General features: G+C 35.3%; 1 protein-coding gene across 1 annotated transcript in view; it reads left to right on the top strand.

Annotated features, from left to right (window-relative positions):
* Positions 1–2,707, top strand: part of LOC127839696 (uncharacterized) — a 30,544-nt gene extending 27,837 nt beyond the window's left edge. Inside the window, exon 15 of the mRNA XM_052368080.1 lies at positions 2,495–2,707. Coding sequence (XP_052224040.1) covers positions 2,495–2,707 — 213 coding nt within the window. The remainder of the gene's footprint in view (positions 1–2,494) is intronic.
* The last annotated feature ends 14,098 nt before the right edge of the window (positions 2,708–16,805 follow it).

A 16,805-nucleotide genomic window follows, 5' to 3' on the forward strand; every position in this document is an offset into this window, starting at 1 on the left:
TGTGCGAGAATTGGTAGCGGCCCCCGTCCTTGTTGAGAGCCGGTCTTAGTGCGCGGATGTAAATAGCCTCCTTGACCCCTCTCTCGAACCAAGATGACTCACGGTCCAAAATCCTAACGTTCTCCATTGTGATTGTGTGGTTCGGTTTACAGTCATGTATATGCATTGAGAGTTCAGATGATGTTGAACTCGGTCTCCTTTTTTCCACGAAACGTACTTTTAGATTTCTTTCGGTTTCACCAATATAGTCCATTGAACACTGTTCCTTTGGATGGCCATCACAGTTGATATGGTAGATAAGCCCGCATATGTCTTTCTTGTTTGGTTTGTCCTTGGGGTGAACTAGCGATTGTCTTATAGTTTTATGTGGCTTAAAGGATACGCTGATGTTATGTTTAAAAAAGGTTCGCTTCAACTGTTCAGAGGTACCTTGAACATATGGGAGAACGACGTAGCCCTTAGACTTGGCTTGCCCTGGTACTCTCTTGCTCTCCGTACTGGACTTGGGTTTGCTGGCCTTTCTTTAGTGCCCATTCCGGATAGTGGCACTTCTTCAAGGACTGGCTGACATGCTGCATTTTATTATTTAGGTCATGTTCTTCTGATATTATTGAATAGCTCTGCCAAAATGAGTTCTTACTACTGACAGTTTGTGTTCATTCGGATGGTGGGAGTTTAAATCTAGATATTGGTCTGTATGTGTCGGTTTTCTGTCGATAGTGATTTTAACGCTGCCGTCCGGTTTTCTGATTGTATTGGTGTCAATGAAAGCTAGTGAGCCGTTCTCTTCTTTTTCCATCGTAAACTTTATGTCGGGGTCAATGGAGTTGATGTGCACTGTGAAAACCTCGACATGTTAAAACTTCTGTTTTGTGTGGGTGTCATCGACGTAGCGGAACCACCAGCCTGGTGGGTGTGGGGCTGTGCGGAGAGCCTGTTCCTCAAAATGCTGCATATAATGGTTACATACTATCGGCGAAACCGGAGAACTCATAGCGGCTTTATGTATGTGTTGGAAGAAATTACCATCAAACACAAAATATGTGCAATTAAGGCACAGACCTAGCAGCCTGGTGACCTGATGTGGAGACATAGTGGTTCTAGTGGCCAGCTCCGGGTCTCCGAGTAGTTTATTATGGATAATATCCAAGGCTCTATCTACTGGGACACTGGTGAAAAGTGCACTTACGTCATACGATATTAACACTTCATCCTCTTCCACCTGTTTGTTTTTGATGAGTGTTGGGCAATGTTTCGAAATCTTCACGAAGTGTTCTGTTTTCCCGACTATCGGAGACAGTACCGTTAATAGGTATTTGGCACTATTGTAGGTGATAGATCCCATACTGCTGACAATTTGTCTAAATGGCATGTTTGCTTATGTATTTTGGGAAGTCTGTCAACTCTCGCACACCTGGGACTGTACGTTAGCATCGACAATTACCCCGACAATTAGCGGTGTTAATTCATACTGCTGATGAAGTCCGTAGTACACGGACGAAAGCTCCAGGTATGGCTTTCAAAGCATAGTGTGTGTAAATTGACAGTTTAAAACTGACTGGATTATCATGAAAACCACACAGTCAAACTTTCATCGAAGGTTTATTTACAAATTGGGTCTCGATTGGATGATACTTAAACCTACGTTTATAAAGAATCAATGCGCTCCATTACGATATGATTCGATTATGATTGCGATATCTTTGTCTTTTAATGGATTCACGATGGGGGCAACGACTGGAAACGAACGATTTAAATATAGCCTGATAAATTATCTTTGTTAATCATGCTAATGATAGAAAACGAAGGTATAATAACGTGAAGTTTTTTTTCCCCACTTTCAACAATCACCACGACGTGAACGTACGAATTTGTAAACCGTTCAAATTTGACACGATTGACTTCAGGATCTGATAATACCCTATAGATTACCACGAACAGTTCCTTTTTTGACACCAATCGTAATAGTGAAAACGTAGCACCATGTTTTCGAACATAGGGTAATTTTGAGACAAGAGATTAATGTGGGGGCATCCTTGTGTTATGGACACACGTACAGTTCTAATGAAATAGCACGGCAGAATGATATTTTATAGAGCATATTTACTCTCTGACATACACGCACTGTCACTGGCCAGACGAACTATACACAGTATCATGTCAGGGAACACGTCAAGTGTGTAATGTTGACATGTAATAATTAGTATCATGGTAAAATTTGACATACATAGTTTGAAACTTGTCGGAGGCTACTAACATGGCAGTAGAACAGATCTTTGGTTTAAACATTATATATAGCACATATTCGTTTTTAGAGCCTAGTTTTGAACGCTCCTTATGTACCATTATTTTTCTGAATTCTTATTGAAAGTCGAAAAAGTTCAAATAAAGAAATATAACCTTATTAAAAACTAATGAATGTTTTGTACTAACCTACCTTTTACACACAACACTTAGCAGGTGAACAGATTGACAATTTTTTATCCTGTCATAGGTTCACGTAGAATGCCCGGAAAATAATGAAGTACGAAGTTTTGACTCGACGTGTCAAGATTCGCGTTGGGTTCCAGCCCTGCCGGATTGCGATAAAAGTAAACTGTTACAGCCATGCTTATCGAACGAAAACCATTTTATTAAACAAAGCATCCACAAGGATCTACAGGGCGAGGAAACTAGACACAATGCAGACCTGCGGAAACGTGCTTAACAAATACCATATTTCAATATGCTTTACATGTATATGAGCCGTGCTATGTGAAAAGGGGGTTTAATGCATATGAGTAAACTGTCGTTTCAGATAAGCCTGTGCAGTCCGCACAGGCTAATCAGGGACAACACTTTCCGCCCTAACTGAATTTTTGCCAAGAAGATACTTTCTGTAAACCAAAAGTACCATACAATCGGAAAGCGTCGTCCCTGACTAGCCGGTGCGGACTGCACAGGCTAATATGGGACGACACCTAACGCATATGCATAAGCCTCCTTGTCACAGAGCAAGGCCCATATCATCATATTCTCTTAGAATTTATTTAGTCGATAATCACGATGTTAACGGCTTACATCACAAACAGTCACTAAAAGACTGAAGGCCTGTGCTCTTCACGCGCTTTACGTTGCAATATATATTAAACGTTTATATTGCAAATAACTAAAATAAAGTACAAACGATATAAAAAATAAACCTCATACACAACTTCTGTACTCAATTCGGACTCAATTTGGACTCGCCTAGCTGCTCGTTCAATGTGGTTTGTTAGCTTTGTTCCAGTCTAGCACAATTATAATAGAAACATCTGAAAACAAATACATTGTAGATTAAACATTAACAAATGCACACATGTTATTTTTTATAATAATAATTTATTATCAGTAATTTTTTTTTTAATTAAGTCCACCAATTCATTAAAACAATTGACTATTTCTTTAGTGTATTGATCTTCTATTTAATATCTTTAGCTATAATTTACTTATTAATATGACTTATTAAGGTATAGTTCACTATTTCCTGTTTAAATGTTTATCGATAAATGATGATAAAGTACGTGAACATAGTCGGTACAAGTACAAATTGATATGATACACGAGATCAGTGCTGATAAAGTATTTGACAACAGTCGGGTGCAAGTAAACATTGATATGATAAACGGGATTTCGGGTTAGCTTAATACAAAGCATTATTGGCACTAGAGTTAAAGAGTCGCAGGCACTACTCCAACGACATTTGTTTGCATTTCAGCACAAGTTTTCACAATATTTCTTGCGTCATTCCTTCCGTCGGCTTTGGTACTGTCTTTTGTCGGCACTGCTTTATGGGTTATGTACGAAAAGAAACGTAAAAGAAAAAAAAGGTATGACATAAATACATTTTCATAAACCTTTTAAGTTAGCATTTAGAACATAATCGTGCAATTCTATAACATTAGAAAATCAGATTAAACATAGTTGTGCAAATGCAATTATTTTGTAATTGTGGTATTCTAAAGAATAGTCACTATGTTATAAATAATGTCTTGTTTGTTGAACCAAGAATGTGTTAAGTTGTTCTTTTATTTCAAGAAACATTGAAGACATTACGGAAATTAATAACATCGTTAAAATAACGTTTATGATTAACTTGAATACACAGTGCTCACGTGTTAACAGTTTTGTTGAACTATATATACTAAACCTTGCAAGCGAATTATCCGGTTAACCATTTGTATTTTAAGAAGAAATACCACATTATTAGAAAAGCTACACAATATAAAAATATCAACACCGTGATTTCCTTATTTGCTTAAAGGAAACAATCGGCGTTTAGCTCAAAATGTGTCGATGTGTATGCATATCGAATGAGTCAATTTTAAGTTCTATAGACGTACTGTATTTAACGAATAAATTGCTAATAAGCAGCATATAACTAGTGCATGTGCGTTGTCGTTTTTTTCCAAAATCAATTGTGCGTGCATGTAGCGTAATTTTCGCGTTTTCACAGATTGCTAGGATAAAACTGAATAACTGAATAAAGCTTAGTATGAACACAATCGGGGTTCATGATCAACGGAGTTCACAGGGGATTATACACGGGCTGGGCTGAATAAAACACACCGTTAAAACTTTAATTTTGCAAATATCTCATGTTATTGAAAGTTGTTCTTGTAGCATTTGCCGATATCTTAAGATTTAAGACTTATTTTATTTATTGAATACGTCTCAAGTCGTTGCCAAAATTTTACGTTGCGTACAGCAAAATCATGTAATTGAATGTTGTACACACATAATATTTTGCCAAGAACACGGACTAATTATATAATGTAATTATAATGTTTTCACAGTGCCTTAAGCCGCATAAAAGTGTATTTTATGCACTAGTTGAAATTGCTCAGAAAAGTTGTCTTAAAAAGGTATTAGAATAAAAGCACCTTTTACCGATGTGTTTTAAACATCCATAAACATCGATTTCATAAACCCCATAAAGTCACGTGATCCTGCACCCTAAAATGGTTCAGCATCATACCACGAAATTGGGCCACAACAAATACCATTGCACACAAACGTTCTTGAAACGAACGCTAACTAGCAAAATGTCAGCGTGCACGCGTAAATGCGTGATTGTTCGCGTGCTTACATTATCTGGATATGTAAGCAATATTAAGGCCGTAATACACGCGCAATTTAATTGAGTACTCAGTATAGAGTCTTATAAACATCTCTTCGATTATTTTTGTTTTGTTCATTTATAAGTATATCTTTATTCTGAATTAGTTCTATCACATAAAAGACATGTTTGTTTAATTTTTTAATGTTTTCTTTTTTTTTTCGGATAAACTATAGAAAAGAAACAGAGACTCAGACAGACACAACAAATGCGTTAACGGGCCAATCCAATAACGAGATGCCTGACTCAAAAACAAACACACCAGAAGGGCAATTTGTGGAACAAACCGTTAACAATGCGTCTGACAGCTGTGTTTGAAACGCGTAGAACGAGGGTAAACGTTAGCACATGTGCTATACAAATGACAAAATTTGGAAATTGAGTTCCAATTTTTGAAAATGAAAATGATCACGTGCATTATCCTTTGTTACACGCCATCACTCTTCGAAAAATGTTGTTTCTTTCAACATGTATAACATGTTTTATTTGATGTGTCGTCCAAAAACCCTTAATGTTTCATACAGAGTTTTTAAATTATCTTATATAATGATTTATGTTCTTGCTTGGATTGTGTATAAGCATCCTTTGAATTAAACACACACTTTATCTTGTTGTGGTAATCAATTTGTAAAACCAATAGGCAGCACTTTTCATGACAATCAAGAAATATTATTTATGGGAAACCCTTCAGCTTAAGATGGTTTTCGAATGTGAATAGCTCGATTAAATGGGAGAGCTGCTTTCAGTTACATACATTTTATTTTCGACATGTGTGCAGAGAAAAAAATAACGTTCATCCAAAATTATTTTATGTTTAAATATTGCAGACTACAGTGAGATTAATACTAATGCTAATCTCAAAAAAGCGACCAAACAAAAATGTTAAAAAAATCAGTGAACTTTGATTTGTCACATGACATACCTTTTTATTGCTTGAATCAAATCATCAAACAATTATCTTTAAGAAAATGTATTATTATGAGAGACAATACGTTCAAAATGCTTTCATTATTTTTGGCTAAAGTCAACAGTTATAACATACATATGCATGGACATTTGTAGAGTGTGACAATATGCAGCAAGAAAATAACTTTGGGACTTTGACGTAATGTGTCTACCTCCGTTTTCAGCGACCTCAAAACATCAAATGTAGACCCAGCTTTGGAAATATAATTGATTATCTATAAGTTACTTTGTTTTTAAATTTAAAAACTCTGAACACTAAAATAAAACTACTTACTAGTTTTTATTAGAAATCGTATTGGGATATGGAAATCGCAAATAATAATAATTTTGATATTTGGATATTCAACTTTTATAACGGGCATTTATGGCATGCTCATGTTATTTAATGGGCCAATCAATGGTTTAAGTATTTTGTGCAGCAAGATCGAATAGGGATTTGACCAGGGAAGGTAACATGCGTTATTTAATTAAATATTTACTTTTGAGTACTTTGCTATGTGTATATATAAGCCCGGGCGTTGAAAATATTTGGGTGTGTAACATGGACTCATAGCTCACATTTTAAATCATGGTAAACAGTTTCATGTTGCTTTGATTGATTTTACTAAGATATGTGCCTATTTTGTCCGAGATAATTCATGGTATAAACTGATAAAAATATGTATTCGGGTCCTTTACTGCATATTATGAGATTAATGTATAATGCAATTAAGTCCAAAGTCAAAGATTGTAACTAATAACGTGATAGTGTCGAATGCATTCTTGTAGTGAGACAGGCTGAATGTTTGTCCCCATTTTTTATTTTTGATGTATTTAAATGACTTAGTGTCAAAAGTGTGCATTAAAGGAATAGAAGATATTGATGTTAATACTTTGTTAATGTTCTTTGTACTGTATGCCGATTATTTTTGGTAACACAGCAGAAGAATTACAAAAAGGCTTAGTTTAACTTCAAGGTTATTTTTAGCGCTGGAAGCTTATTGTTAATACAGACAAAACGAAAATCATGATTTTCAGAATATTTGGGCGACAAACTTCTACACTTTGTATCTGTAATAAAATGTTCAGAATTAAGATCTTAGTAAATACCATTTTATTACAGATACAAAGTGTAGAAGTTTCTATAATAGATATGAATTGAGGTATAGCTAACTAAAGTATTTTATAGTTTTGTTATATCACTCTCAAACATGAACATACTGCTTTGTATCGTGTTATGATAAGCATGTACCTCGTGGAATTATTGTGTTTCTTTGATTAAGTAAAAAGTATAATTATTGCAATTATTCATATTTAGACCTAAACGATTCAATAAATTTGAAATATTGCTGTACTTAAATAGCGTTTTAACAATTAAATTTAATTAAAAATATTTAATTATATATATACTATCGATGGTTATTAATACAATCATCCATTATTTTAGAGTACATTTATGTATTGTGCACTTAAACCTATTATTTCTTTGCATGCCCATAACTATTTACTGTGTAAAACACTAAAAGCTTTGTTTGTCCACTTTTGGCCTTCTGGATTTGTGTACAATAAACTTGCAAAAAAACTTTCTTATATTTAAAAACCCTTGCTGCGAACTAAATATCCACTAAAGCCTATTTCATCTTAAAGATGCCAACATAAGAAGACAAAAACTTTGCAAGCATGAAAGTTAGTATTATTTCGGCTTCAAGGAGGTATATTTTTTATTTAAAATAATGTACATTAACAATCATTTTTACACCGTGATGTTCTAAATATACTTTATAACCTTTGCTTGGATGCTAAAATTTTAAAATGCTTTTCGTTTTCAAATTGAGGCCCGTTCTGATGACATTTTTTCTTTCAATTTTGCATTTGTATATACATGACCTATTAGCTGCTTAGTTCATTTCAGTACAATAGTGTTATTTCTAATTTCAAGATGTTCACGAAGTATTTCAAATCTGAATTACTGTTATTTATGTGTTATGCAAAGAGCAAAGTGCATTAACGAATTCGAAGAAACAAAACTGTAACGTTTGGAAAGAGCCGATTGTTTAGCAGCTTACGTAATTCCTTTCCACGTATCTACATTGTTTCACAGAACACGCGTTGCTTGTATGTTAAAGTTAACAAATTGTTTAAGTGGCGGTTAGTTACCTTTACCGAAGTTTTTATACCGCTGTTCATTTTTGTCTGCATTTCTTAGTTGGTTTCGTAATATTATTGTAGTTAGTTGAAATCAACAAGAAAGGCAGGTTTTCTAAAACGTGAAACCAAACCAATATTTCTTGTAATATAGAAAACATACTACATGTACATGTACTGACGACATTGGATTGTCAAATGGAATGACTTAGGTCGGGTTATTAAACGCGTTTAAGCTTTGAAGTCAATATACAAATTATGTATGGTATTGATATTGATAGATCTGATTGAATAAATTAAAATATGAATTTGTTAATAAGTGCGCAACAATGTACGTGACCATATACATAGCGATACAAATTAAAACAATATTTAACATTATTTGTCCTTCTTTATCTATATGTCTGATTTTGGTCATACAAATCCGATCACGGCAATCCGAATGGTATAAGAACCGGTCAGTATATTATTCTGATATTGATCGCGCGTAGAAATTATTGACGAATGACGTCACTGCCAGGGTTCCACTCAGCTACGTCTCAAAGTGCGGAAGCGCTTTATTGTATTTTGATGTTTCACTTTAGCGATTGTTAAATCTGGCAATATTTTATTTTTAGAATTTAATATTACATATATTCCAAAATTGGTTTACATTCTGAATAAGAATGCCTTGAGAATTATACAATATAATTATTACTGTGTGACAGTTCTTAGCCTCCTGCTTTGGTCCATATACAATTAGGGGCTGCCTAACTGGTCACGTACATGCCATAGAGTCCGATGTTGGGTTTTCTATTTCTTAAGTACATTATGTACATTTAAATGAAAATGTTTCGACGTATAAATACTTAATAAGAAAAATACTCGCTAAAACAATGACCTATAACTCACTATTATAATTTCAAGAAATAGGTCTTAAACAAATAACAATAAAGTATCGAAATACTCGTAAGGTACAATACGAGCGTTAAGCCTACTAGGGTTAAGTGGAATCTCAGAAACAAATATAAAGGGAACATTAATGTATCACCCATATATAGGTGTTCAAAAGACGTGAGCCCGAATATTGGTTAAGTACTTTTACACATATTACTCGATCAATTTAAGTGCTCGTTTTGTTTTAAAATGAAATCATAGATCCGTTCTACACATAGACTGATTACGTCGCTACGTTATTTTCACCTCTATACATAGCAACATAACGCATCGTTTTATCATTCGATAAAACTTCACCAGTAAATAATCACGGGACATTTAGATAATGCTTACTTACAGTAGGTATGTGACTTGAGCCCACGACCCCCGAGACAACCCGTCACTCTTGCTACTGACAAATATATTATGAATATAATACTTGTGTTGCTATGCTTAAAACCAAAAGTAATATTCATGGTCACATATCATGTTGAAAATTTAAAATAGTTTACCACAGTGCCACAATAATGCTTTGCTATAAACTATGCAGGTCAGTATGGCCCGATAAATACACATTTATTGACGAAGATAATCATGGCTAAGGGCTGTCGGTCTTAAGATTCGTACCAAGGCAACTCGGGTTCAATCACCGTTCCTGGCACCACGTGAGTTTGGTGGGTGGTCACCATTTAGGACAGGTGGGGTTTCCGCCGGGTACTCCGGTTTACCCCCAAAACACAATATCACGCCTACATTAAAATATAGTTCATTAAAAATAATAACTTGACAATAAAGCTTTTATTCGAAGTTTGTCCAAATTTTCGTCAAGTAATTTTATTGCACATGTACATGAAAATACGTGTACACACATACACAAAGTACTTAAACCTTTCCGAATATCTTTATATCGGATATCTCCTGCTATGTTTTTATCATTCTTGAGCATTAAATAACGTGAACTGCAAATCACACATTCTTTTAATCTGCCGGTGGAGCTTAGTTCAAAACTAGATTACTAGGTAAGATTAAAAATCCCATCTAGAAGCCACATGTATGGTTCCTTTTAGTTTATTGGCGATAAATAATTACAGTTAACTATCGTCTTACGGCGACGCACGATATTTTTCTTGACAGTCGCTGCGACGCACGATATATTTAACACGATATATCGCCCTTGTTTATGTAGCCAAAAAAGCGATGAATCGTGTTAAATATATCGCGCGTCGCCGCGACTGTCAAGAAAACTATCGTGCGTCGCCGCGTCTGTCAAGAAAAATATCAAGTATCGCTTCGTGTGTCTAGTTTCGCCCTTGATGAAAGAAGTGCGAGATTATAGATGGCGCTATCCGGATTCCGTACAAAATTGTGTAAAATCACATGATGGCATAGAGATCGGACGAGCGCAGTGACGTCACACATTAATAAGAAGACTACAATGTCATGCTTTTAGGCAGTCCGGTAAGTACAGTGGTTGAAACACACGATTCTCGCCTACGCGACCAGTGTTCACTCTGCGTTCCTGGAAGCATGTGAGTTTGGTTGGTTTTTACCATACCCGAAAGAAGGGTTTCATCCGGGTACTCCGGCGTTCCTCAAACACACATCTCAAGACAGCATCACAATTGAAAATCTTCGGTAAAAAAGAAAATGAATGAACGTGCAGCTCAGCTAAAATTTCAAAAGTATAATTCAACAAATAATGCAGCCTCCGGCACGGAAGAACCTCGAATACACACACGTTATGCTTAGTCCGTGTACATTTCAGAACACAATCCATCAAAGATGATGACAGGACGCTCTGGACCCAATATCTAGCTAGACATTGTAGACATTTACTGCGTTGATCGATGTTGCTTCCATTTCGTAATGCCTTCTTGAATGTTTCTTCGCGGAATTCCAAATTTAGACATTTACTATTGATGACATCAACATCACATATCGAACACGAATTCTGTGCAATTTTTAATGAAAATCATTTATAAAAACAATATAGAATATGCATTATATAGACATGTTGACGGTTAATCTGAAAATAACGGCATGTGATAGAACAATGCATATTCTGATTTTCCGCACATATGGTATTGCAATGCCTAATTAATGTTATCGCTAATAAAAGTACATTGCAACAAATATGTTACATGGTTCAAATGCGGGTTTGAATAGACGTCTACCAAAATTGTGCTATTTAATTAGAGTCAAAACTACGCATGTGCAAAGCGGAACTTTGGTCACACTTTTAGAGATTGGGTTTTTGGTTTAACTTAAGTATTATGTTGTCACTCTGTCATTTTACATGTACAATAATCGTGTTAAAGGACTTGAAAGCATATTCAATAAAACAAGAACCTCAATTATCTAAACGAGTAGTTGTTATTGTTACTTTGGCCCCGGCTAGAATGAACTTTTTCGGTGCGTATCATGATTCTCGGCCCTCTCGGGTTTCCTGGATCTAGAGTTATAATCCGATCTGCGATGGAACACATATGCGATAATTAACGATAAACATCAACTGTAATGTCATCAAGATGACAGTAAAAATAGTTTTTCACAAAACATTATCATTCTTCACATGACAACAAAAAATTGTATTTTTATTCAATCCACAATCTGTGAAGTTTGCAATTGCATTCAATCTTTATTTCACGCATGACCTGTTTTATGGAAAGACATTTTGTACACTTGTGGGGAATTATTTCATATGTGTGATCTAGTGGGTTAACAATATGGTTTGTGAAAAAGATAACGACGTTTTACAAAGCATCTGCAAGATGCGCTGAATTATACTCAACTACAAATGCACCGCGCTCTGGGTAAACGATGCTTAATGCATGTGCATAAAGTGTCGTCCCAGATTAGCCTGTAAAGTCCGCACAGGCTTATCATGGACAGCACTGTCCGCTTGTATGGTATTTTTCGTTTAAAGAAAGTGTCTTAGCGATAATCCTGTTAAGGCGAAAAGTGTTGTCCCTGATCAGCCTGTGCGGACTGCCTAGGTTAATGTGAGACGACACTATAAACACATGCATTTTGCCCCGTTTTCCCCAAAGTGAAGCTTACATGTAACGCGTTATTTACGCTGTTTTGTTATGGCCTTGAATCACGGACGCCACCACTTTTTAGGGATGAATTAATGAACGAGCCAATGGTACTTCCGTGGTGGCGCTAAAGACCGAAGTTGTTTTAAATACGCAAATCATTTTACATGGTTAGAAGGTTGTAAATGTTGTTTTTTCAACATATTTCGATTTATCCGGTTAGTGCAGTGGTTGGTACACACGCTTCTTACATGTACCTACGCGACCGGGGTTCAATCCGCGTTCCCGGAAGCATGTGAGTTTGTTTGATTTTCACCATACCCGAAAGGTGGATTTCATCCGGGTACTCCGGGATCCCCTCCACACACTTCTACAGACAGCACCACAATTGAAAACTTTCGATAAAAAAGAAAATGAATTAAACTGCATATCAGTTACAATTTCAAAAGTATAATTCAACACATAATGCACGGATGAACCTTTTGCACTTCTTAATACACACATTTTATTTTTTGTTCGAAAATATTTTTGAACCCGATCCGTCAAAAATGATGACGGGCCTCACTGGACCCAAGATCTGAACATAGTCATTTACTGCGTCGATCGATGTGTTCTTCGTTTCGCAAAGCATCATTGTTTGCTTCTTCGCGGAATTCCAACTTTTGACATTCACTATTGATGACAGCGACATCACATTTCGAGCACGATTTCTTTGCAATTGTAATTCATTGTTGGGCTTCCGGTGTTGTTATAAATTATATTTTTTAATGAAACAATTTCATCTTTTTAATTATAAAATATGCATTAAATAGGCATTGCGACGGTTAATCCTATTATATTGGCATATAAAAGAACAATTCATATTCTTAATTTTCGCACATATGTTATTCTAGCAGCAATGTCCATTTAATGCAATCGTTAATAAAAAGTACATTGATACAAATACGTTTTCGTTACATGATTCAAATGGAGTTTGAACGGACGTCTTCAGAAACCTTGCTCTTCAATTATAATCAATCGTGCGTATGTGCGAAACAGTACTTTGGTCATTTTACTTTTAATTAAACAATTTACTAATCGTTTAATAAGTATTATTGATTATTCATAGTTATGAGTAAATTTATTATTCTCTATTCTCAAAATACTATTAAATACTCATCATCATTATCATCCATATCATCATCATCCTTTCAACATCATTATTATTATCATACAAATAATAACCCAAAGACAAATAGGAGTAAGTGCTTGTATTTGACAGGACTTTCCACATAAAAATGCAAAAAACAATTCGTCTGACGCTCGTATGTGTTCCATGTGCCACCGCTCAGTTGAGGAGTCTCGAGACGACTGTAAAAGGTGTAATATCTTTGTGCAGATGTCTAAAGAACTGAAACGATACTACTTAAATGATGAAGGGCATGCAATTATGAATACGTAACGTGCACATGTGTGGCATGTAAAAAAGTGCAAATTTATTCATAACAATTCGACGGCAAGTATATACCTAAAATCAAGAGTTACTGTTTGACTAAACTGATCCCCGCCGATGCCCAAAGTGCACACAAGACACCCCTAAATGCCCATCGATCACGTTAAGTTGCTTAAATATTATAAATGTACAAATGTGAAACATTAATTTGTTTAAATAAGCTGCTATTATATGCAAGATTCATCCACCACCACCAATCAAGAGAAGTGAACATGACTTCACGTACACCTCATACAATAATCGGTAGTAATAAACGATTCATGTAAAACCGCGAGCGGGATACGCAACCCTACTGCCATTTTTCTTGTCTTTCTTTTTTCTTTTAATGGCAGGGGGACGTATGAGGACCCATGGCTCAAGACCGGTGTCTAGGTGCCTTCATCACCTCCCGAAACCTCTAATTTAAGAGAAATCTACAAATAAGCAGCTATTATTTACTATAAAAATAAGTATTCTTTAGTAAAACATGTAAATAAACGTTATCAATTTAATTGCGCACATTAACATAACAAACAAACATCAAAAGCATCCCGTACACACCCCGACATCAACAAGAAAAAACAAATCATTCAAGCCATAACATCCATAAACATTTAAAAATAATGTTGATAAATCATAAGTATTCCGTTGTAATATATATATATATATATATATATATATATATATATATATATATATATATATATATATATATATATATATATATATATATATATGCTTTTGATATTTTTTTTGATTTTTTTTTAAAGCTACATTAAACCGACTTCAAAATAAAACCAGTCACACCGTAACGAAAAAATTAAGTAATCATAAAAATAAAAATCCTTTTTTTTTAAATCAACGTTCATTACGTAAGAAAACAAACAAGAGCACCCCCTTGCGGGTGCAGACCGCTCATCTATTTTCTTTTTAAAGGTGAAGGGACTCTCATTTTCAATCACAAAGGAGGGAGGGGTGGAGTGAAGAGGGATGTATAGTGTGGGGGTGTGGACATATTAAATTATTTTCCAAAAATGCGAATTTTTTTTATAAAATTCGGCGGGGGAGGGGGTGCGATGGTTGGACGGTATTTCAAATATAAAATAATAAAAATAAATATTTGTGTTTTTTAACAGTTTCAAAACAAATAAAAAAATAAAATTGGGTGGGGGGGCTGGGGGGGGGGGTATAGTGTGAGGGTGTGGTGGTCATTTGTGAGATGATTAAAAAAAAATAAATTAGGGGGGGGGGGATTCGGGTGGGGGGGAGGGGGGGGGGGGAGGTGGGGGGATTCTTGGGTGCGATGGTTGGACGGTATTTCAAACATAAAATAATAAAAAAAATATTTGGGTTTTTTAACCGTTGAAAAAAAAAATTGGGGGGGGGGGGTGGGGTGGGGGGTATAGTGTGAGGGTGTGGTGGTCATTTGTGAGATGATCAAAAAAAAAAATTCGAGGGGTGGGGGGGAATTCGGGGGGGGGGGAGGGAGAGGGGGGAAGGGCACGGGGGATGGTTTGGGTGGAGTCTATTGTGGTATGTCAGGTAAGAGTAGTTTTGTCAAAGTATCAATCAAATCTAATCATAAATAAAGAAGTTATGGCAATTTTAGCAAAATTTAATAATTTGACCTCGAGAGAAGTTCATTCAAAGGTCAAGGTAAAATTCAACTTGCCAGGTACAGTAACCTCATGATAGCATGAAAGTATTTGAAGTTTGAAAGCAATAGCCTTGATACTTAAAAAGTAAAGTGGATCGAAACACAAAATTTAACCATATATTCAAAGTTACTAAGTAAAAAAAGGGCCATAATTCCGTAAAAATGACAACCAGAGTTATGCAACTTGTCCTTTTACTGTACCCTTATGATAGTTTGCGAGTGTTCCAAGTATGAAAGCAATATCTTTGATACTTTAGGGGTAAAGTGGACCAAAACACAACTTAACCAAATTTTAAATTTTCTAAGTATAAAGGGCCCATAATTCCGTCCAAATGCCAGTCAGAGTTACATAACTTTGCCTGCACAGTCCCCTTATGATAGTTAATAAGTGTTGCAAGTATGAAAGCAATGGCTTTGATACTGTAGGAATAAAGTGGACCTAAACACAAAACTTAAACAAATTTTCAATTTTCTAAGTATAAAAAGGGCACATAATTCTGTCAAAATGCCAGTCAGAGTTACATTACTTTGCATGCACAGTCCCCTTATGATAGTTAGTAAGTGTTGCAAGTATGAAAGCAATAGCTTTGATACTTAAGGAATAAAATGGACCTAAACATAAAACTTAACCAAAATTTTCAATTTTCTAAGTATAAAAAGGGCACATAATTCTGTCAAAATGCACGCCAGAGTTATCTAACTTTGCCTGCCCAGTCCCCTCATGATAGAAAGTAAGTGTACCAAGTTTGAATGCAATAGCATTGATACTTTCTGAGAAAAGTGGACCTAAACGCAAAACTTAACCAAAATTTTCAATTTTCTAAGTATAAAAAGGGCACATAATTCTGTCAAAATGCACGCCAGAGTTATCTAACTTTGCCTGCTCAGTCCTCTCATGATAGTTAGTAAGTGTACCAAGTTTGAATGCAATAGCATTGATACTTTCTGAGAAAAGTGGACCTAAACGCAGAACTTAACCGGACGCCAACGCCGACGCCGACGCCGACGCCAAGGTGATGACAATAGCTCATAATTTTTTTTCAAAAAATAGATGAGCTAAAAATGATAACACTGACATTAAAACATACCAAGATTTCAATAAATATGCAGGAAGTACTATCTCCAGGAAGTGAGATTCTCAAATATGAAATACATAACTTGAAAATTCACATTAAAACACAATATGAAGCAAAAGATGAAACAAAATAATCAAGAAAACTTAGTTGCTTCAAACTTAAATGTAAATACACTCATCGACTTTCTTAGTGAAGAAATCGGTTCGTGTTTAGATACTATCTCACATGGACTAAAAAACGAACTGAAAATAAACTTAATATCGACTTTATTTTTGCAAAATTATAAACTTAAAAATAATGTAACCAATTATTCAGATATACATATGTCCATTAAGGGCGGGCGGGGTTATCACCCCTTCGTTTTCATTTTCCATTACTTTTGCTTGTCAATAACACCCTCGAATGGCGACTCAATAGATTT

This window comes from Dreissena polymorpha, chromosome 7 (assembly GCF_020536995.1).
Source record: "Dreissena polymorpha isolate Duluth1 chromosome 7, UMN_Dpol_1.0, whole genome shotgun sequence".
NCBI classification, from domain to species: Eukaryota; Metazoa; Mollusca; class Bivalvia; order Myida; family Dreissenidae; genus Dreissena; species Dreissena polymorpha.